The 24,182-nt window shown below is 34.8% G+C and overlaps 1 protein-coding gene across 2 annotated transcripts; it reads right to left on the bottom strand.

The window, feature by feature from the left end:
* Window positions 1-479: 479 nt before the first annotated feature.
* On the bottom strand, window positions 480-22,311 carry LOC129292703 (exocyst complex component SEC6-like). 2 transcript variants are annotated; one of them, XM_054930314.1, is made up of 28 exons: window positions 22,293-22,311; window positions 21,929-22,047; window positions 21,530-21,756; window positions 20,134-20,172; window positions 19,762-19,850; window positions 19,545-19,635; window positions 18,515-18,604; window positions 18,323-18,402; window positions 18,081-18,173; window positions 17,451-17,477; window positions 16,154-16,261; window positions 14,551-14,677; window positions 14,374-14,418; window positions 13,266-13,321; window positions 12,754-12,862; window positions 11,285-11,425; window positions 11,007-11,186; window positions 10,749-10,832; window positions 10,559-10,645; window positions 9,570-9,614; window positions 4,708-4,786; window positions 3,754-3,823; window positions 2,581-2,668; window positions 2,376-2,465; window positions 2,140-2,256; window positions 1,555-1,617; window positions 950-1,086; window positions 480-845 (listed from the first exon to the last, which is right to left on the bottom strand). In XM_054930314.1, the coding sequence occupies exons 3-27, from the start codon at window positions 21,656-21,658 to the stop codon at window positions 955-957; spliced, it is 2,259 nt and encodes a 752-aa protein (XP_054786289.1). In that variant the 5' UTR covers window positions 21,659-21,756; window positions 21,929-22,047; window positions 22,293-22,311; the 3' UTR covers window positions 480-845; window positions 950-954. The 2 variants fall into 2 exon arrangements, with proteins under 2 accessions (XP_054786289.1, XP_054786288.1); XM_054930313.1 differs by lacking the exon at window positions 22,293-22,311 and having other exon boundaries at window positions 21,929-22,195.
* Window positions 22,312-24,182: the final 1,871 nt, after the last annotated feature.

Below are 24,182 nucleotides of genomic sequence, written 5' to 3'. Positions count from 1 at the left end.
TATAAAATTTTAATTTAATTCTTTTATTTTATAAAATATCTTTTTAATCTTTTAACCTTAACATTGTTAACTTTAAATGATTATTTTGATTCAATCATTGTTATTTAAAAAAAATTAAACTTAATATATTAATATTTAATAATATTTTGGCAATATTTAAAAGTTTAATGAAAAAATTTGACAGAATAAAACTAACGGTATTATAATTAAATAATTAAAAAAATATCTTATAAAATTAAAGGACAATAATAAAATATCATATAAAATTAAAGGACTAAATATGAACATTGATCACCAAGAAATTATAGACTAAAATGTTACGAGTCAATAAACTACAAATATTGAATTGTTATAAATGAAAGCTTATAGATTAAAACGATAAATGGAAAAAGTTAAGAACAAAAAGTAACATTTTCGTTTAAATCAGTTTTGTAATTCTAATCAATATCAATCAGTAAAAAATATAAAACCTCCGCTGGTAACCCAAAAACAATTTATATAAGTGAACAATGTTATTCATCAAGTTACAGATAATACATGTCTAGTTATTAGGAAAACAAAAGCACTTGTACTTGCTTGATAAGCATAAGAATAAAACAATCAATCCACTCCCTTGAATCAAACAATTGGTAACAAACTGCCGAGTGCCAACCAATGTGGAAAATCTGTGTCATCTAATGACTACGGGACATTCTAAATATCAAATCAACAGACTTGATTACAGGGCGTAAAAACTAGTCTCCAGAAACCGAATCTGGTCCAAGTGCTCCGTTTTCAGATCTCTACGGTTCCAATGATTGGCTTTTGCTTATCCGCTTGATCCATGTCCTCATTTGACAACTGACCTGCATTAAATTCACGTGTGATTTGCAAGGTTGCACATCAAAGAAAAGAAACTGCTTTGAAATCATTTTCAACAATGAGAATAAAGCATTTCGTATAATCTTACTTCATTTAAGTGAGTTTACGCCAGATTGATTTTGATGATGCATTTAAGCACTTCACTCGTGGGAAAACAAAGCCAGTTTTGGGAGGTCTTCCATCAATAAGAGAATTTTCATATATCTCCCTGCACTCTTGTATGACCTGATTAACAGCGATAATTATATATCATAAGAAATTGAGAACCATGAAATTTCTCCAGTAAATCTCTCCTAAACAACCAATGACTGCAATTTTTCCTTTTCCTACGTTGTCCTATTTCTTCCAATTACAAGTTTGGGACAACTAGTCTCGTTTATTAAATGATAGAAGCGCCATAAATTGGCCCAGAATATGAGTTCAATATGTTGTAACGGAATCTGTACACGAAATGTTCCCACTAGAATATGCCCAAATCTTGTTGACTGGCAAGGATTAGGCTCAATGCCACCATGCATTTTCTCTTCTCTTCAAATAAATTTCCATAAAGGCAAACCTACAATCGCCTTATTATTTGGATCCCATAGAATTGAACATAACATTACCACTGTATAAATTATCCATTCATATTCCCTGCTTTAGAAGATATTTTGAGTTCGATGTCAAGAAAAATAATCATTGAATTTTCTTTACCTCCTTGGCATCCTTTCGAGGAATGCCTTCTCGTAGACCAACAAGCTTCTCAACAACTTCAGCCTACAATAGCACAGAAAACTGGTTCATCATCCAGGACTACTCCAAGTTTAAAATTTCACGAGCTTTGAGACATTTACTTCTTTAAAAAGAAAGAAAAAAAACCAAAAAATTTTCTGATATATAAAATGGAAGAATAATATGATAAACAAGAAATGCATTTTGATAAATTGATCATGTGACAACTGTTTGTTTTTATCATGTATTTTGGTCAACTTTTTTAATTCTCAGTCTAATCCAGTTCTTTATCTTGAATATCTGTTGCTGGTTAATATTTCAAGATTCTAGGGCATTTAGGAGGCAGATCTTTCGTAAAAATCACAAGGATTTACTAAAGATTAATGGGCCCAAGTCATGAGCTGCTTTCCCCCCCTCATTGTACTGTCTTTTGTGGCCCATAATCTAATTGCGAGTGTTCAAAATAAAATAAGGAACTTCAGAGTATAAACCTTAGAATACTTTTATTTGCATTCATAGATTAATCAACTATAATTGAAACCAGTATCATATTGAGGATAATCATACCGGGCAGTCTGGTTGGTGTTCAAGAATATTTGTATAGATGAGTGTGAAGGTATCCAAACTCTCAGCTGAAGCAAGTTCCCTTAAGTCGCTGAGTATCCTCAATCTGCTTTCAACTTTCTAATCCAATGGCAGGGACATAAACGATGAGAAGCTTGAGCACAGTATACCTAGACTAACAGCATAATTTGCACATTAAGAATGACTATAGTTAGAGGCACTAAACCAAGAGCACTTACAGAAACACTTATGTATTCCCTAAAAAAGTCCATGATAACCTCTTCATCTAACCTCATCCTTTCAATTGTTTCTTCCTTAATATAGTTTTTCTGCAATCAAATGATCAGGGAGACAATGATGTCATAAATGGTGAGTTGTTACAAAGTGCAAAGTTGAAGACCCAAAAAAAAAAAAAAAGATTATCAGTAATTTTGAGTTTGGAACCTGCGTTAGAAGATGATCAATATAAACGACCACTGTTTCCTCAAGGCAGGCTTCAACGAATCTTCTAAAAGATCTTTCTTCAATGTACCTTGAATGAAAAGCTGTAACTGGTAAAATTTCCACAACATACTAGATATTCAACAATCTATAATAGTTATAAAAGAGCAAGGGTACTTATTGCTTACCCATCTTTGACTTGGCAAAGAATGATGCAGCATGACCCATGAAAACTAGAAACTCCAAAGAAAATCAAATGGTGCTCGCATAGTTCAAAAGCACCTTTTCTTTTGCAATAGTAAATTTCATTTTTTTTTTTTTAATTGCTTGCACACCCGTTATCATAAGCCTGCCCTGGACTAATTCGGATCAAGCATTGACGGACCCTTTTGGACAGTGGGCTGTACCACTGAGTTTTAACACTACTATATTCCCAAGACTTAAATTCAAAATCACTGGTTAAGCCCGCCTTACCAGTTGATCCAGGCACTTGGTGGCAGTAAGTTTTATTAATTAATGGTTAGGAATGAAACCAAGTTGCTAGTTGCTACAATATGAAATGAACATCTCAAGGTGAGAAGTGTCCTTTCTTCCTCTCCAGTTTAATGCATTACATTTCCGAGGAAACAAAGGAATGCCCCCTTCCTAAACCCTTTCATATATGACCCCAGTTTGAACCCTTGATTTGGAACCCCTTGCTCTCGGTGGCAGAGGTCACTCTTTGTTGATTTTTTCTCCCCCTCTCCCTTCAAAAAAGAAAACATGAGGACATATTCAATCCTAATTACATTTTAAGATCCCACAGTACGATCAATTATTTGTTCTCCTTTATTCAAGAAAGACAACTCATGATGAACATATGAGGCCATAGAGATGCAGATATGAACTCAAGCATTCATTAGGGAATCAGAATGTTGCAGGATGGAATTCAAGGAGCCACAAGCCATAAGACCTTTAATTCTTGTTACCATAAGAAGCTTTATGCAGATTGTCAACTAAAACAAAGAACTGGAGGTCTGATGGTTCATAAAAATCAGTAATTGGTTCTTTCTTCACAGTAATTGTTTAGGTTGACTGGATTCTTGACTGAAACAAAAGAAACCTGATGGTGGAAATATTTTGGCATAGGTGGAACAATGAACAAAATAAGATACTAGGACCAGGAAATAAACTTACATTTTGACATCAGTGAAATAATCACCAAATGTTGCAACCAAGTACTCAGTTACCTGCCCCTCGCTCCACTCTGGCATATGCAAAAGAGAAGGCAACGTTTTTAGTTAAAACAATTAACTGAGTTGTAAGAACATGTGCTTGAAAAGATAGGGTAGAAAACATGGTTTATTGACTTGTTTATAAAACACTTAAATTTAATATTGTTACATGCAACATTTAAAAACATCGTACAGAGCAACTGTTAACCTGGAATTGATCACAAACTTGGCCTTTCCAACAGCTTTCTTCCTATGACATCTTAAAGTTTGAAGACAATGGCATTTTTTATACCCAAAAATTATAGAGAGAATAACAACACAGAGCTCAAGGGCAAAGAAACATCCCAAAAGCACAATGAAAACCCCTAAACACAATCCAGGAAAACAAAATGCAATAGCTGCCTACATGAAGAACATGCCTCTCAGCGCCTTAGCCTTCTTAACAAGGAAGTCCAAAATTTGGGTTGGGAGGTGACTCTACAAAGTGGGTGAACAAATCCCTGGAATATCCCATGTAATGCTACCAGATACGGCTCCAGAAATTTTATTAATGCAATATTAATTTCACCAGAGTGTAGGTCTTAGTGAGTACTACAAGTTATAACCCCAAAAATCAAAGGGAAAAATATAAACAAACACACAATTCTACCCATTTGAAAGCCACAGACTCTCCACACACTCACTCACTCACTAATTGCTTACTTCTCCCTTGATCCCCTCACCGACAATAAATGACTCTCTCTTTCACACAAAGACCTCACACCTCCCAAAGGCCACCAGTTAGTTCAGCGTTTCAGCCTATTATTCATGAGTCCAACATTTCTTCGCCTGTAGGTAATGGGTACTATTACATTAATTAGACTAAATATTATAAGAACAATACTAGGTCAGTAGGTAATGGATAAAAGTACTTAACCTGTCTGGTATAGCTTCACCAACAACTCCTGGACACCGGGATCTTCAAAAATCACACACACAGTTTGATGCACAGCTTCCTATCATCAAAATGCAAAAAAATTATATTATAATAGTTTAACCTTTACCATATAACTGACATCATCAAACTGACTGACAACATAGATATTGTTGATAAACCTTCATTTACATGCTAAATAGGGAGTATTAAAGGATAACAATGGAACCCTCTACTCTCTTAATTTTAAAAACAAGGAAAACCAGAAAATACACTTCAAAAGTAACTAAAAATTACTATTGCTGAATGATAGAGTGGGATTACAAGCAAAATAAAGACTGAAACTACACTCAGATGACAATTACAGAGTACATGAAACATCATAAGATACACCCTCTTGACAGCAACACAAACACAAGCCTCTCAAAAATACTCATAAGGTAAAAAGATAAAATGATGAAGAAAAGATGATCTTCTCCACCCCAATCTGGCATTTGAGAGGCCATAACTCTCCTCGATTTGACCACAATTCTCCAAAATACCCTGCAACCCGCTCTGCATGAAATTACAGATTTAAAGAGCCAAACAAACATTACTCCTACCAACACTACCTAGTTTTGCTTCCCAACTTTGATGTGTCAGCTGGTCTTTACCAATAGGATTTTCTCCTAAACCAACAGTCCCATTTTTGCTGTCACTTTTCTATTCTTTTTATGTCTCCTTTACAAAGTTTTGACATTGACCAGTGATGGGGTCGTATCAGATAAGAAATATGATAATCTGTGAAAGTGTTCTCTTATCCAAAAAAGAAATGACAGCACTTGAAGCAAATGGCACCTGAACAATCACTAGTCAGCTCAAAGATAAGACTTGTGGGTGGTAACTGGGTATTCATTGTTAACTACAACCTAAAGTATAAAGGAAAGTATAACTTACTATAAAGCTATTCTGATAGCTAGAGTGCTCACTCAAACCATGTGGAAAACACTACCAGGAGACATTTGGTTAAGTTGTAAAAATTAACACAATCAACATACTGTTCTATTTGGTAGAAAATTTAGGTTGGCAACTTTATCAAACATATGTCCATATTGTTTTCTTCAAATGGTATCTAGAGAACAAAGTCAACATAGAGATTCCTTTGGATCATCATCTGCGTGAAGGCAAAAACAGTGTAAGCTGAACAAGTCATTACACGTCCTCATTCCTCAAGTAATCCCCAAGGGCAAGGTCTAGCAAGTTTACAAGAACTGTGAAGAGCTATGGATATATTCATGGGAAAGCCAATTGGTCGTACCTTATTCTTGAAGTTCTCTTCTGAAATAAAGGTGGCTGTTCTAATTGTTCATGTACACAACACAGGCATTACAGGTGACTTTGAGAAGAAGTAAATTGATTAAATGATATACTTTCTATAGAATTGATAATCTAAGGCCTTGACAAGACGAGGTATTTTTGGGGACATGATAGAGAGTAGAGACCATGGTAGCATATGATGCTTAAGCCTCACAATGAAATATATTAGAGGATTTATGGGATACTGTATCCCATAAGTGGTTTTTTTTTTTTTTTATATTGATAGGTAACTTTTAGGGGAAGGTTCATCATTCCACTTCAGTGTCCATACATTAGCACCAAGCTCGACTGTCGCCAACTCCAAAAAGGGCCAACCTAGAGAGTTCTAATTGGAAAAAAAGTCGAGTGAAATGTTGTTGACTATAGCCATAGGGATGTTGACTCTTCAAATATGGATAATTGATGGAGATCAAGGTAGCAAGGGATACCTAAATCTCACATTGAGTAGTATGGGATACCCTATGGAGTACTTAAATGAATTAGTTCTACCCCCTTATAGCCAGCTTTTGGTGGAGGGTTCCCCATTCCCTAGGTGTCTGTCAAAATAGAAGTAGCTCAATCAAGAAAGGGAATTTCAGTTTCTCAACCAAAACTCACTCTTGACCTTCTTGAAATAATATCTTGGTTGCAAGCCATCAAATACTCTCATGAAGTCTACTTCTAAGAGTTAAAAACAAGATGGGGTTCCTATTGGCACTAACAGGTATCAAAGGCTGGCTGGTAGGAAATGTACCTATCTCTTTGACACTAGATCTGATATCTCCTCTTGTAGGAGTTTTGTTGATCAATACATGAATAAAGCCATTGAAGTGCTCATGGAAGAGTCCATAGAATCCTGGGCTACTCGAAGCAACATCTACCAAAGGCGTCCTTTTCAAGAAAGATGCAAATAGGAGTATATAAATATGGAACAGAATAACTTATCTAATGGATCAAGAATTCCACATATCTAAGTGGAACTACTAATGGATTGGGAATTTATCCATCCCTTAAGTTCAAGTTTATCATTTCAAAAGTCTTAAAAGTTTTAACATTGCCAAGAGTAGGGAAAGAAAATCAAGAGATCTAGAACAGGTAAGGTGTATTAAGGATGAAGAGGGAAGAATTTTAGTTACAGATGATGAAATTAAAAATAGATGGGAGACTTATTTTTCTAAACTTTTCAATGATGGAGAGGATTCATCTAGTAACTTGGAGGATTTAGTAACTGGTGAAGGAGAACAAAATTTGTCATTCTATCGAAAAATACGTGATAAGGAGGTAAAGGAAGCTCTTAAGAAAATGGCAAATGGTAGAGCTAACGGACCTGATTGTATATCTATCGAAGCGTGGAAATGTTTAGGTGAAGAAGGGGTGAGATGGTTAACTAAGTTATTTAATGTGATTTTACGGTCCAAGAAAATGCCTGATGAGTGGAGGAGAAGTACATTAATTCCTATTTATAAAAATAAAGGAGATATTCAGAATTGTACTAACTATAGAGGGATTAAACTCATGAGCCACACAATGAAATTGTGGGAGAAAGTAATTGAGCACAGGTTGAGATTGGAGACAAGTATTTCTGAGAATCAATTTGGTTTTATGCCAGGTAGATCAACTACAGAGGCAATTTATCTACTAAGGGGATTAATGGAAAAGTATCGTTGTAAAGATAAAGATCTACACATGGTTTTTATTGATTTGGAAAAAGCTTATGACCGTATACCAAGAGAAGTGCTTTGGAAAGCGTTGGAAAAAAAGGGAGTACGGATTGCTTATATTAAAGCCATACAAGATATGTATGAGGGGGTAAAAACTAGTATAAGAACGCCTAGTGGTCAAACAAAGGATTTTCCTATAAAGATTGGACTACATCAGGGATCATCTCTGAGTCCTTATTTGTTCAACTTGATTTTAAATGTTTTGACGGAACATATTCAAGAGGAAATCCCGAAATGTATGCTCTTCGCGGATGATATAGTTCTTATAGCAGAGACAAGAGAAGAGGTTAATTGCAAACTTGAGTTATGGAGGAGGACATTGGAGTCGAAAGGTTTTCGTCTGAGTAGAAGTAAGACGGAATATTTATATTGTAAATTTGGTAAAGGACTATTCGAAAATAATTTGGAAGTGAAATTGGGAGATCAAATCATACCTCAAGTGGAAAAGTTTAGATATTTGGGAGCCATTATTCAAAATGATGGCGAAATCAGTGGAGATATTTCACATAGAATTCAAGCTGGGTGGTTTAATTGGAGAAAAGCTAAAGGAGTTATTTGTGACCGTAAGGTGCCTAATAAACTTAAAGGAAAGTTTTATCGTACTGCTATCAGACCGGCAATGTTATATAGTAGTGAATGCTGGGCTCTAACGGGACAGCAAGAGCATAAAGTTGGAGTAGCAGAGATGAGAATGTTACGATGGATGTGCGGACATACACGTAAAGATAAAATTCAAAATGAGCACATACGTGAAAAAGTGAGGGTGGCACCTATTGAGGAAAAAATGGTAGAAAATCGGTTGAGATGGTTTGGGCATGTACAAAGAAGACCAAGGGAGGCACCGGTGAGAAGAGTGGAACATATAACTTTGAGTCCGATCAAGAGAGGTAGAGGAAGGCCTAAGAGAACACTCTTGGAAGTTGTTGAACGTGATCTCTTAATTAATAATATTTCTAAAAGCTTAATAAATGATAGAACACAATGGCGTCTTGCAATCCATGTAGCCGACCCCACCTAGTGGGATAAAGGCTTGTTGTTGTTGTTGTTGTTGTAGGAGGCTTAATGATCTGTATCGTTTATCTTTACAAGTTTAAGTCATAGTTAATCTCTATTTTAATTATTATAAATAAAAGGGGAAACAGCTGCTACTACATGAGAGTTCATTGTGCAAGCCTCTTCAGTTATCATATTTCTGTTCTCATGTTAAATTTTATTTGGAAGAACAATAAATATAGATTTGCACATCTTTGAATGCATGATTAACAACAGATGAAAAATAATAACAATTAATGTGTTTACAATGTTATTAATAGCCTCTCAAAGGCTGTCCATACATAATGCATAAGAGATTTAAATGAGAGGGTTAAAGGAAAAAGGGACAGTTATCTTCAGGTTCTATGATATAAAATAGCTACCTTTTAAATGAATTAGAAAGATTTACTAGGTAACTGCACAGAGAAACGTCGTTTCTCATGGTATCCAGGTACAGAGTCAAGATAATTATTTTCTTCCCCTTCATAACATGCAATACTCCAAGAATCAGAGGCTTCCTCACCAACATAAATTACTGCATCCCATGCATTAAATTTCTGTAGGTCCAAGCCAATGGGGAAAAAAGATTTATGGCTCTTTGGATGCATGATATGTTATCAAGATGAATTCCGGAATCTCAATTAAGAAGGAAATCACATGTTGAACTAGTAATCATAAACTGCATTATGCTGAATTCAGCTGATTAAAATAATGTGAATTCAATGAATATCCACCGAGAAAGTATTAGAGTAAAACGTGTAGTAGACATTCTTATACCTTAGCAACATCTAGAAATCCCTTGCAGGTGTCTTCAAAATTAACCTGTAATGAAATAGCAAATCTGAAGATATAAAATCAAGAAAAACGAATGAAGAACTTCACTACTTCCAATATCATGCTCAACAAATATACAGATTCCTTTTCCTTTCATAAAATATTTTTGTTTTTTTTTTCTTTTTTTGAGAGAGAGAGAGATAGAAGAAAGCAAATACATTCGAGAGATACTTTGAACAAACATTTAACATACGCTAGACATAGAACAATAGGAATAAGCAAAATTTATTAATAAATAAAATCCTATAGCGAAGGTAATCTCAAAACAATTTCATAAACAATATAAGCATAGCACTTCCATCAGAGTGGTAAACAGTAAAAAATAATAACTATTTATTTATTTTAAGATAAAGGGCCAATACAGCACAAATAGTAAGAATAATGTACACACACAACTACCCACAGATACTGCTTAAAAAAAGTTTGGGGGCCAAAAAAACCCCATGAACTCTAGTTAAACAAGAAAGAAGCATGTTAATATCATCACCAAGTCACTTTGAAAAGATTGTAATTCTTATGTTTATATGATGTTATTTGTCTTCATTTGTAGTTTAGTGTTGACAAGAGTAGGATGGAAATTAAGATATCAAAGAAACAAGCTCTGGCACTGGTAGTGGTATTGGCATATTGCTTTGGCCCAATTTTGGGATCAGATTGGAAAAAATACAAAGAATGTTCTGGCCTCTGGACCTTCAACACTTATTGACCATCCATCCAAACTCTTCTTCAGAATGAAATAAATCATGTTTCCAAAAAGCTGATTTCCAGGCAGCACAAAATAGTGGGAATTCAATGCAGGAAACATCAATAAAGAAGAATAATATAAACATAAATTTGGGAAAATGCAATAACAACAAAGAGTAGGTCAATCATGCAACAGTTAACAAACAAATCAAACTAGCCATAACAAACACAAAATCCAAGCTCCAAACCTGCTCAGCAAAATTTTGTGGAAGAGCTTCCATGGTGCTATTACTCAGCTCCATTGCAAGATCATAGCAGCGCAGGTTGTTGTTTATCTAAATACAACGTTCCATGGAATCTTATGTTAACACGAGCTTCAAAACAATGCATTATTGAAGAAATATATCAATAACCTAATACTCAATAAAGTGTACTAACCATTGCACATAAAGGCTCAAGACCAATTTCAGAAGCAGGTTCTTCAAGTCCCTTCTTTTCAGCTGCTTGAAAATCAATCATCACCTGTAAAATTACAGAATGTCAAAAACCACAGGGACACTATAAGTTGTGGTTATTTGGTGATATTATTGTGAGAATGAAGAAATTTTAGCATGTTGCACCACCAGCAAAATTTATTTGCAATGTTTTGCCTAAATATCACTTTTCACCGAGGGTTTGGATGCCAAGGCAAATTACCTGAATGGTTGCCAAGGCAATTCTGTATAACATAACATCAGTACTATTATCCCGAACAATTTGTACTTGTTCTCCAAGTATCCTGAACAGATCAACAGCTGCTGGGGTATACAGCTTTCCATCTTCTGTTTTCTTTGGGGGCTGCGTTTTATCAGCCTCCAATATATTCATGTACCATTTCTAAAAGCCACATGAACAAAAGCATAATATTAAAAAGAGATCCAAGGAAGAATTTCAAATAATTAGTCAAATCGATAGATAAGGTGGCTAAGAAATACCCTTGTTGTAGCCTGCATTCTTTCAACATACGAGTTCATAAGAGGATCCATGGCACCACTTTCAGAACAAACTTGAGCCAGAGTCTCGTCAACACCTAGCCCAATCAGAGTATCTTGATATTCAACAACCCAACTGGTCACCTACTAGATAACCAAAAAATCAGAAAATTGTAACACGTAAAAGTTACGCCAGATACTAAAGAGGCAAAGACCAAAAAATTCCCAAAAAAGGGAAAAGCTTATAAAATAACTATCTGTCATTTTAATCAACAATTGTAGACAAATGATGGGTTAAATTTAGCTGCTTTCACATATCTAAAAGCCAGTAAGTCATGAAAACATTAGCAACCTCAAAAAGTTGTAACTGAGGACAAGAAGAAAATTATAACATCCACCAAGAAATGAACGGTTGAACATCAACAAGAAAACCCCTAAGTCACTACTAATGCATATAAAAGTCTCTGAACTTTTTTACGTTAAAAAAATCTTTGAATTGCATTGTTTTCTTTGAAAACTATAATCTGACACTTCAAAGTAATATTGCAGCAACAAGGAGTTCGACAGCACCTAAGATGCATGCATATGAAGCTAGGATGATTTGAACGAAGCATAACCACAATAGGCTTTGATACCATGGAGAGTTTGAGCAAGTATGAGAAAGTACGAGGGAAAAGAGAGAATATGAGGGAAAAGTAGACAGTAAGTACTGATCTACCAGGCCATTTTATTTATAGTTATGTACAGGACAAGAATTAATGGCAAATAATTACAAATCAAATCTGCCTAATCACAGTCTAATCAGCCATAATCAAATGCAACCATTTACAATAAATAACATGTCAACATAATCCTCAACAGCGAGAAAATCTCACTGTGATATTTCCTAATCTGGTGCATTTTGATAGTATCAACTAAAGCTGGAAATAATATTCCTGATTGAGATCAAAACAAAATCAGATCAATCAAGTCTCTATTAAGTCTCTAAGACTTGCTTTTCAACGCCAGTCTCATTATCTTTTCTTTCCTTTACTTTTATTTTTAAGCCGTTTGTATACTCTCCTTATGTGTTCTTTTTATTTGCTTTTCGGTTCTTTTTTAGAATGTTGCTTTGGGCTCCTATAGATTTTGGAGCTTTCTCTTTTGCTTGTACCTTAGAATTACAATCAATAAAGTTAGCTTTTCCATAAATTCTTCAACATCCAACTGTAATACAGTTTCATTTGTAAGATATGGATTCATCATACACTACTAGGAGAGGCATCACTTTCAGGATTACAAAACACGTATCCCATTCCCACATTTTTTTTTTCTTTTTCCAATAGGAGACTGGGAAGTTTGCAACTGTAAGGGATCTGCAAGCATGAATTTGTTCTGGGAGCAAAAAAAAAGCTCAACTGGCTCCCCTTGGTGAAGAGAGAATAAGATATTGTATGAGATAACAATCAACAGTAATGACACTGCCAAAATACCTTTAATATCTCAATGTTTGTTAAATTATTTGCCCTGTCACTGAGCAACCTTAGCATCTGAGTAAATCTTTCTGTGTACAGATTTACCATCAGCTGAAATATTTCATATCTGTCAGCAAAGGAAACCGAATTATAGCAAATTTAACATGTAAATAAAGAAAACTTACAATAAAAAATGCACCCTCAAGCGTAATAAAATATGCAGCTTATCCTCATATACAGAACCATGTCTAAGAGACACTTTTATGAGCCATAATAACAGACAACAGTACACACACAGAGATATGTGTGCATGTGATCCTCAATGACTAGCAAATTAATTAAATAAAGATAGGAAGAACTATAATTATTAATTAAAAAAGCTATTAACATATAGAAATCAGAAAAACCATTGTCATAGAAGATACTATAGCAGGAACCACACCCAAATAACATCTCAAAAGATTGACATATTAACCAAAAGCCTGTCAAAAAAGAGGGGGAAAAACAGTATATTCAGGAATAAAGCAAACCTTGGAGGAAAGCAGGGGGCTACATAGTCGTAGACATCTCCAAGTTCCTCTTGAATCTGTATGACTTAAAAAGGTTCCATTAATGAGGGGCATAAATAGGAGATTGGATGATGTCGAAGAAATACAGGGAACAAGTGCCAAATTCTGATTTTCTATATCAATGATGAAACATTTTTGTATGTACATTTTTTTAATACATTTGTACGTACATTTTAAATCAAATGGTACACCAACTTAGGGTGTGTAATGAATGGTGGATCAAGAGAATGCTGCTGGTCTTGATGGTTTCAGTTTTGCTTGGTCCTTTCTGAATGATGGCCTGACAAAGGATTTTATGAATTTTTTATTTTATTTATAGTAGTTACTAGCATAAAGTTTCATGCATAACTTTAGAACCTATTAGAATGATGTCTTGTGATTACGAGATCATAACCAAGCTCCTTTCTTCAAGGTTGGAGGAGGTTGGCGGGATGCTATCTGTGAGAATCAAAGTCTTTCAGGATTATGCATTTTAGTAGTTTATGGGCTGACGGACACTGTTAGCATCCTCTGTCATAACAACAGGTTTCTTAACAGCTTAAGCTTTCATCAAGATTGTATGTAATTGTAAAAACCCATTTTCCACCACAACTTTATTGAATGATTACTTTATTGAGTCATCCTTGCAACAAGCCTTGCCAGTTATAACTTTTATAAATTATAATGCAGATATTTTATGAATAGAATCTTTGAATTGCGTCATATAGAAGCTCGAATATATTTTGTACTATTGAAAAATACAAAAAGGTTACATTATTTCCATGGATCACATGTTAATTTAATATAACAGTCTCCAAGAGAAAGAACATGATATCTATCTCATATTTCCAACCATTATATATTTAAGTCTCCTGAGGACACATGATAAATCACAACAAAATTTATTAGGCAATGAAATGCAATTTTAAGATTCTCTAGGCTACAAAAATGGTATATAATAATCAGTTTGTGATGAGAAGAAGTACAATAAACTGATAAAGGAGAAAAGGAGTAAAAATAATAGTGCTATTTGGTCCAAAAGGGGAGAAAAATAAAGAGTTAGAAAAGCTTCAAAAAATAATGCTCATACCTTTCGTGCTTCCTCTAGAGCTGCTTTAAGGTCCTCAAAGACAAGCTGATTCATAAATTAGATTGGCAGTGAGTTGCATACAGGGTTATGTGTGTGTGCGTGAGTGTAAATCTACGAGTGTGCATATAAGGGTGTGTTATGGGAGCATCCGAGCATGAAGTACACAATTTGAGGTACCTCAGTGAGAAGCTTGTTAAACCGCTCCTCTACAGTCTTCCGTATCTGTTCATAGCACTTATCCTTATAGCCTTTCCCCTGAACCTTTAGTTTTTGCTGTGTTAAATTTTTTATACTGGCAGATTTTCTGGAATTCATCATTGACAACAGAATCTTAGTGATTTCAAAGTAAAACTTGCACCCTTTCAAGTAAAGATATCATCATGTTGAGAATAAGAATAAGACACTCAAAATCAAAGGATGACATGACAATTAGATATAATGGTTGTTAACTCCAAAGTTTCTTCAGAAGCCTACTGATTGTTTTGATGATAACATGCCTTAGCACATAAATTAAAAGCTTAAAGATCCCTGAACCATACTGAAATCAACAATAGATGCAAACAAAACTTGGTTCTAAGGCAGCACTGATTTGAAAATTAAGCATCAAATCCAACTTTGATGTACTAATGTTCAGAAAACGATCACAAAAACAAAGAATTCCTCTTGAGGCTAATGTTCAAGGGATAGGACTAATAAAATGAAGGACTTCTCGTCACCAAAAAAATAAAAAATAAAAATGAAAGACTTCCAGTAAATCACAAGTGAATGAAATTAATGAAGAACAAGTAAAGAGCAGATTTCAACGGCACAGCATGCAAGAATTCCTAACCATAATCTACTCAAAATTTTAACTGGTATTCAGATCTAAATAAGGCAAGCTCAGAATTTAAATTAACCAAAAAATATTATCTGAAAATTGTCACCCTGCACTCTAACTTGGATTAAATTATGTAAAGGCTGGCTTGGGTTCCTGTATGATCTCCAGCAATCATGTCATCCCCAAAAAAGTACAAGAGCTTCACAGCAGACCAGAGGTGCATCCGAATCTTATCTTGCTTTTTTTTTTTCATTGGTTTCTTAATCCCAATCCAGCCAATTCATTAGGAAACCTTTGAAGTTGTGTCTGGGATTATATTCACGGTTTTAGTGTTTGGTTGAGGTTAGCTGCAAAACCTATCCTGAGAGGGTATCTTTCTTCCATTTTACATTATCTTGACATTTCTCCCTTTCTATGTGCTAGAAAGGGTAGTTAATGATTCTTTGGTGGTGAGCAGGGGAGATGTTTTCGGTGAGCATGGCAAACCATCTTGCATTCATGCTTATGTACTTGCAAGCTCGCTGGGAAAAAATCACTTCTTCATTGTCAAGCCAGCTAACTGTTTTGTTCTTTTTTTTTTTCCTTTTCCATTACTCACAAGTACCCTCTTATTAAAGGCAATCCTGTTTGAAGTACTGTCGAGTATTAAATGTGGACACCTCTCCTATACACTATTTTTGTTAGTTAGAATTGCTGTCTTATCTGTTTTGAACAGAATCGGATCATTTTTTTTGCATCAAAACCATGTTTTATAGCTCAAGTATACTGCTGCATCCTGTCCTTAAAGTAAACACAGTTCAATAGACTGACCGTTGTCTTAAAAAGCTGAAAAAGCGCACCACACAATGCAAACCCCCTTCTTTAGTGCATCCAAAAATAACAATGGGAAGATATAACACATATAATGGTAAATCAATTCTAAATAATGAAAGTTTTTTTTATCAATAAGAAAATGTAAATTACATGGAAGTTTTCCGTGGATTTGCAATTGATTCCATTGCACCATCCCCCTCAGCTTCAGCTGCTTCCTCTGCAATCTGTTGATCAAGGATTTCCTGCATCTCAACAACCCTAGAGCCGAATTTGACACAGAGAAAACAAGATTATGTTAATATGAAGAGTGCAATGATAATCTACCCACATGTTCCCTGCCCACAGATATTCATAAGGAAATCCAACACTCGAAAGCAAAACCATTAGGGACGGGATTGACCCAAACAATTATATAGCTAAAGTAGCTAACAAAATATTCATCACCAAAGCAAAGTTGTTGGAAATGACAACTGAAAAGAAACGTGAAATTAACTTGTTAAAATCAGCTGGGTGCGTATTGAAATTAGTAAAACTCTCTTGATAGAAACAAATTTCAAAATGAGCAACAGATGGTATATGAAATTCGTTAGCTTCCATTGTTTTTAGCCCATTCTTGGCTTCTAAAAAAATCCTATTACCAAATTATGTCTTCAGCCCTAGTAATATCATCCCAGTCTGAAAAATAAAATCTCCAACGAGAAATTGGAAGGCTTAAATCAGATCTTGAATGTCTCAATGAAACTTCAAGTAGATGTTCCTCAATTGTCCACAAATTTCTATTTGTTAATCAACTCCGAAAGTTATTAAATTGCAGTCTTATATTCTCCCAACCTGTGTTTCATGATCAAATTATGAGAAGGATGAGGGAAGACATGGACTATACTAGCTTGCGCTTCCTAACAATCCATACCAAATCTGGCTTTATCACTGAAGTTTTGGACACCCTTCATAGTGCTAGTGTTATATTTCCTAATACAAAGATTGTTACCTTGTAATTTCCATTGTGATACCAGTGAATTTGCAAAACATCATTTTTATCTGAAAAAATTAAGAACCATTCCTGTGTGTGTAAAAAAGGATGAAAATGCCTGTCATTTTCTTATATATTCAAAACTTGCAAAACATCTTATAGTAACACATAATCTTGCTAAGTAAAGTTAAGGCCTATACAAAGTAGCTGAATCCTATAAATCTTCTTTTGACTCTTCCTGCCATAAGTTGTAACAACAGGCGTCAAAGAGTCTTCATTGAAGGCAAGAAGCTCGTAGCACAATCATAAAGTGGATGTGCTAGAATATTATGAACAAACTGCTAACAAAAATAATTAAGTTTCAATTGGCAACATGGAACTGCACTGATACACAGTGAAGCCATTTAACCAACAATTCAAAAGAGGAAAAAAATACAGAAAAGTAGAAAGGTAATGTCATTGTCGGAAACAGCATACCTTATAGCACGAACCAGAGTTTGAGGGCTGCAAAAGGGAAAAAAAGAAAGGAATTATGCATATTATTGCAATCAAAGCGCATAGCTTCATGTTTGCCAATGTAATGCAGCCAAGTCTGTTGCTGTGGAATAAAAATCAAACCCACCAAATTGTCATTCCTATATCTATAATCTCACACTAAGCAACCGTAGTTCTCTCCAACATCCTTGCCAAGCACACAGCTGCTTCTGGTGTATATTAAAATAGTGGTCCTTCTATTTCAGATGTTTATTATAATGACGACATCTTATATCTTAATGAAAACAAAAGTGAAAAAAAAATGCATTAATATCTCATAGTTCTAGATAAAGTTGACAAAACCCTTGAAACTCTCTAGTATGCCTCACGCATAAAAAATCCCAAACCTAAGTAAGTCCTTGAAGTACTTAAAGATTGGCCAAAAATAAGGAAGGCTTCAACGAAAGCACAAATGACTCAAATCTGTTACAACCTTCAAATCAATAAAAATCATAATTTGATTTCAAATCTCAGAGTACTCAATTCATAGAAGTTGAGTCATAGGCCAAACACAATAAAAATGACACAAACCCATCGCCAAAAAAGAAATTCCAAAATAAAAAAGGCACAAACCTTTCTCTAGAAAGTTTATAGAAATTGGAAATATGGCCCCACAATGTCTTCTCAAAGGTCTCCCAAGTTTGATCTACATCTTCAAAATATTCCCTGAGACATATGCCAAGACTAAGATAAGAAAAATATATTCCGATGTTGGGGCAAAAAAAGAACTTGAGGAAAGCAACATAAATCATCAATGATCTTAGCCATTTCATCATCATCTAAATAGTCAGGATTGAACTTAAGAACGTGCAAACCTTAATCTGCCAACCTCTTCCTTGTGAGAACCTGCAGCTGCTAATGCAAACCTCCGCTTCCCATCTAAGGCTGTTAACCTCTATAACAGTAAAAGATGAAAAGGGGGAACAGGGAAAAGGTATATAAGATTTCAAAAAGCACTAGATGTTAAGCATAATAATTAATCACAGCACAAGTAAGGCCAATATTACCTCGTATGTATTTACAATTTCTTTGTCATCACTCAAAGAATCCCGAGCCTCTGCTGCCTCAACAGAGATGGACATCATACCTTCAATATCCTATTAGAAGACAGAGGAGTTGAATGGTCAAAATTATATGAGGAAGGCTAAGATTTTGAAAATGCTGTGATAGATCTCGCCAAAACCAGGTTTAAACTACAATTAGTTAAAATCAAGGCATATTCCCTACAAGGGAAAATACCATTTCAGGTCCCTATACTTTAATCAGTTTTTTTTTTTTAGTCCCTACAGTTTACTTTCATGGTTTCTCTTTCCTTTTGTTTACTCTGTCCGAGCTGTTAGTTCCTTTACTTTGAAAAATACTCAAAAACACCACGACTTGACCCAAACAATGTTAATTTTGCTGAGGTCCAGTCCCTTATGCTTGTGCAATGCCCTTTTCCCTCTGACTCACACACAGTCATTTTAAGGAAGTGGGATTCCTTTTCCTGCTTTTTAATCAAATCAAATTTTTAATCAGACAATTTTCTAATTTTTTCCAGGTCAGCATGTTTTTTCCCTAGTCATGTAGTGGGATTAACAGCATTAAGTCTACCTCAACAAAATTAATTCCATTTGGGCCATCTCATGATCCTTCCAAGTACTTTTAAAAACACAAGGACTATCAATTCAAATGGAGCAAATAAAAGGGATAGAAAATCATGGGGAAAAAAAACTATAGGGAGTAAAAACAAAACACAATTGAAGCATGGGGACCTGGAGTGGTATTTTTCCTATAATCACTGCTTGATAGTTGTCGCAACTATCAACTTATCCCAAAGACCAAATACAATATTAATGGTTGATACAACACAAGAAGCCTTTTAGCGGAAGTATGGCACTACATCTTCACTTTAACCATGGTTGACCAAGAAAAACCAAGCATACAACCCATGCAAAGCACAGGAAGGGGAGATTAAGATATCAACTCTCAGGACAATGTAATGTTTTACAATTCAATCATGATAAATGGTTTCATTAAAAAGGATAAGAAAATAACCTTCAAGGTTGTGTTTAAATTATTTCTTGCATTGCTAAGTAGCTTTATCTGGTCATGGTTTTCAATTAATGTTTGGCATTCCTGGCAAAACCTGATTCACCAAAAAAAAAAAAAAGGTACATTATGCTCAAAAGTAATCAAGATTGCAAGACTAAACAAGCACACTCTGAGAAGTCATAAAATATGTTAGTCCATCTCCATCTCATTGTTTACATACTTTTCAATGGAGACAAAGTTTTCACGAAGCCGATTTATTGTCTTTTGAGATGAGTTAAGTGATTCCAATCCGGCCTGTGCTTGCTCAACCTGCACTCAAGAATATTTTGGCCAAGGAAACAGAAGATGTGAAATAACAGATCAAGAGTATCAACAGCAGTGCAGAACGCATATAGTGATGCATATTTAATGGTATAGATATCATGCTGACACAATAATCTCCAAAGTTCAGATAACATATGCCTTCTATTGTTGCAATAGAGGGCATGTGATACATCCCTTTTATGCACTGAATTTTTAACGTACTGGTATAAGATTGGGCAGAATACAAAATTCTGAGTTCTCCATTTCAGAATTCTTCAATAATATTTACCTGCTCTGCAACCATTGTACTAAGCTGTGCATCATTAGCCTGTAAATAAAGCAAAATAGCAACAATCAGAACTAACAGCAACAATAAGCCTTATCTTACTAAGTGGAGTGAGCTACATGAATTGCACAATACAATTGTGCTCTACCATCAACCAAGTTTATAGGAATACTGTTAACTGAAAGGTCTCATTCAACCATTTCCGTAAGTGTCTTCTCTATCTTCCTCTACTTCTCTTGTCAAGACTATTTGCTTTGCTCTTCTCACCGATGCCTCTCACAGCTTTCTCTATACATTTCCAAGCCATCTTAAATGGTTTTCTACCATCTTCCTCAATACATGCCATTCCAACCCCAAAAATTATGCATTAAATATGGGCACTATTATTGAATTATAAAAAGAGACGGCATTTTTTATAATAGCAAATGTCCGTGCAGAAAATTTAACCTAAACATTATGACTACAGGCTTTAGAGGCAACATACTCATTGAATATCTGATCAGTATCTTCTAGTGATCATCAATCACAGGTATCAACCTCAGAATCCCAATCCTCAACAGGGGTGGGGGAGCCATAGCACTGCACGCTGAGCCTCCCCAAATAGTAAGCCACCAACTTTCAAATATTTTGGTCTATGCTTTAAATAAACTATAAGAGCCAATCCTTGCTGGGACAGCACCTCACATCAACCTCATTATCAATTATTTTTTTTCTCCCTATTTTCTCATATTGATTCAAGAATTACGCCATGGTCTTGGCATAAACCCAATAGAAAACTTCTCACACCCAAGCGCCACCCCTGGGGGGCGGGGGTATAATGAAGAAAATATGCAAAATTCATCTTCAGTATAAACGCACACAAAGAAATTCCTATAAACAGAGAAAGGAAGTGAAAATGGTTCTTGAACATCTACTCCGTTGCTCTCCAACATATTTCATCACTTTCTAAACATCATATTTAGCATAGAAACTATAAGAATTGGTTGTTTCCTCCCTTCTGTTGATATCTTTTACCCCCTTTTTTTCCTTGGGATCAATGTTAATTGAATTGACTGTTAAAAAGGGGGAAAGTATGCAGACTTCATGCATAGCATACACTGATCAGTCTCGTATATCGATCTCCTCCCTAACCCACATAAAAAAAATCAGCTGCCTCAAGATTTTTTTTACTTCTTTAAACGACAACATCCAATTCCAATTTGTTGAAAAGGATGGATAAGAAAGAAATTGGATAAACCTATCAGCTAACTACCAATGTAAAATAGAGCCCATTGCTATGATACACCTTGTTACATCTAAATTGCCTCATTACCAACAAGTAACAAATATGGCTCCCCAAAATCCTTAATAGCTAAATATAGCAACCCATCAAAGACAACGAATTGAATTCGACTAGTACCTGTTGACGTGAAATGTAATCGGCCTTCATAGATGAGATGGACTGCAAGAGCTCTGGAAGCGGCAAAAGCTTTGCCACCTCACGAACTGCTGCCTCCTTAGCTTCAACTCCAAGATCTTCGACCATCATTTTGACGTCACTACTCAAAAACCGCCCACGTTGAAGGACACGAGAAAATCGAGTTTATAAGAAAATTCCTCTCAAAATTCTCCGACAGGCTCGGCACCCTATACGAACAGAACTCAAATTCAGCTTGAATTGAATTGAATTTTAGGAAAATGAACAGAATATGTCCTTTAGAAGCACAAATTTGGCGAACAGCTGGAGCAAAAGTCAAGACTTTCGCGGATGTTGAATTTGAGTTGAATATCTTGGCAAAGGAAGAGAAAGAGATCCTACTGAGAACAAGTATGGATTCAGAAAGCGTTGCTGGCAAGGAAAAAGCTTGTTGTAGTGATTGATCGGCAGCTAGGCGGGTAACGAAAACGAAGAACCACGACCCCCTTGCACTCTTGGGACTTGGTTGGGAGGTAGAGAAGAGAGGGATGGGGTTAGTATCAGTATGCAACAAGAGAAAAGTCATTAATTGCCATGCTAAAATAGCACGGGGCGATCCAGAAAAATGAAGAAATTTGTTACAGACAATAAAAAAAAATAAAAAAGAAGTTTGTTTTCTCAATATTTATTATTTATTAGTAAAACAACAAAAGTTGAATACAAACAAGGCTATGATTAAAGAAAGATGTCTGACTGACGGCATTACCTTCCTCGCCATAAATCAGCTTCAAGACACTCTGGATGAGGGACCTAATATATATGAGTGTATATAACGTTTCTTAGCATAAGATGATTATGTTAAGCTACGCATTAGTGACAGAATTAATTTTTTTGATGACTTGTTGATTTAAAAACTAACCTGTCACATGTGGTGAAGCTTATAATCTCATTCAAAGGATCGCTCACAGGGTTATAGAACAAAGGTTCAAAGTTTTGATCGAGTTGGTGCAGAGGTTGTGCTAATATATAATCATAAACCCAACAGAACTCCTTTCTGGAAGAATCAAGCAGTTGGATGCAAAATTCTGTGACCGGGGCTGCTGTGATGTTGTGTCGCTAATGTTTTGATCTATGGAGGTCTATTGAAGGTTGTGGGCCATCATAGCTTTCAAGAATTGGTAAGAATGCTGAGGATTGGATTGCAGCATGGCACTGCAAGGATGACTGAGGTAGCCACCATCTTATCTAGTGGAATAGGGGAAATCTTATTTTGTTTTATTTTTCACCTATGGTAGGTTCATTGCTTTCCTTTTTTTTAACTTTTATAAGTGAATTAGCATGTGTAATGTTACCTTGGTTGATTAATAAAATGGACATTCTCTCTAATTAATAAGGATTTAACCTTTAATATATAAGATTATGTGCTTAAATATGATAATTTTATCGGTAAATAATTTATAAGTATTTTTATAAATGTTTTTTGAATTTAAAAACATAGTTTAACCTGACAACCCCACTCATGAGACATGATTTACTTAAATTTTTGCACATCAAAATAAAATAGACCCTCTTTTGCCCCTTTTTTTAAGAAGAAACGACAACAAAAAAAGAAACCCCATGACTTCCTTATACAAGGGAGGGTTTCGGGGCACCAAATTATTACTTCTGATGCTTAAGCTCTAACTAAAACTTAGCCTATATTACTTTACTTGTAATAGTTGGCCATCCACCAATTTTCAAAATCTTTCAAACTTTTTTAATATATTTTTATTATAATTTCCAAACCTCTCTACTTCGTATTTTAAATTGCATTTTTATTTTACTTTTGTAATCTCTTAATGACTTATTTTTATCAGCGAATTTGATGCTTATTGTTTCTTTTTTTTTTATCTGCATTTTTATTGCCTGTCTAAGATAATTAATCAAAAGCTACAAACACATTAATTTTTTATACAAAAATTACAAACACATTAATTTAATTACAATACTCTCTATTGCATTCTAGCTATTGAACCACAAACAAGTAATAATTCAACTTGTTTGAAGATCGATCAGATTCCCCGTGAGATTGTTGCCAGTAAAAATAGTCTCATACAATGAAATTTTGGATTAGTTTAAATAGGAAATAGTAATACTAATAGATTATTCATGATGTCGGGCTGTGAAATTTAAAAAAAAAAAAACAAACAGTCAAATTTTATTGACATCGGTTAGGACCAATGGACCAAACATATAGAAGCCCATGTATACGGCTTTTTAACGGGCTTTGTCCTTCTGAGTGTATTTTCAAAAACTGGGCCTCTATCTGAAAAGTGAGCCACGATCTCTGCCTCTAAGTCCGTTACTTTTGTCCTGCCTCTCTCATGTAAGAGTGTTCAGCTTGGGCTTGTTCTAATTGACTCAATATTGTCTCGGTTATATCAAGACAGGATAAGAAAAGAGTTCAAGACGAGACAAGACACAAGATTACCATCCGGACATCCCATCCCGTCTTGAATATTATATATATATATATTATTATTTTTTAAATATATTAATTATATTAATATAATTTATATTTATATTAATTATATTAATTATAATTTCAATATTTGCAATTCTTATTTAAAAATAAATTTTTTTATATTGATAATTTTAATAACATTGAGTATTATAT

Source organism: Prosopis cineraria, unplaced genomic scaffold (genome assembly GCF_029017545.1).
Source record: "Prosopis cineraria cultivar Desert tree isolate PC_DT_omini unplaced genomic scaffold, ASM2901754v1 PC14, whole genome shotgun sequence".
In the NCBI taxonomy this organism is placed as follows: Eukaryota; Viridiplantae; Streptophyta; class Magnoliopsida; order Fabales; family Fabaceae; genus Prosopis; species Prosopis cineraria.
This window is presented reverse-complemented; position numbering and strand designations above follow the sequence as displayed.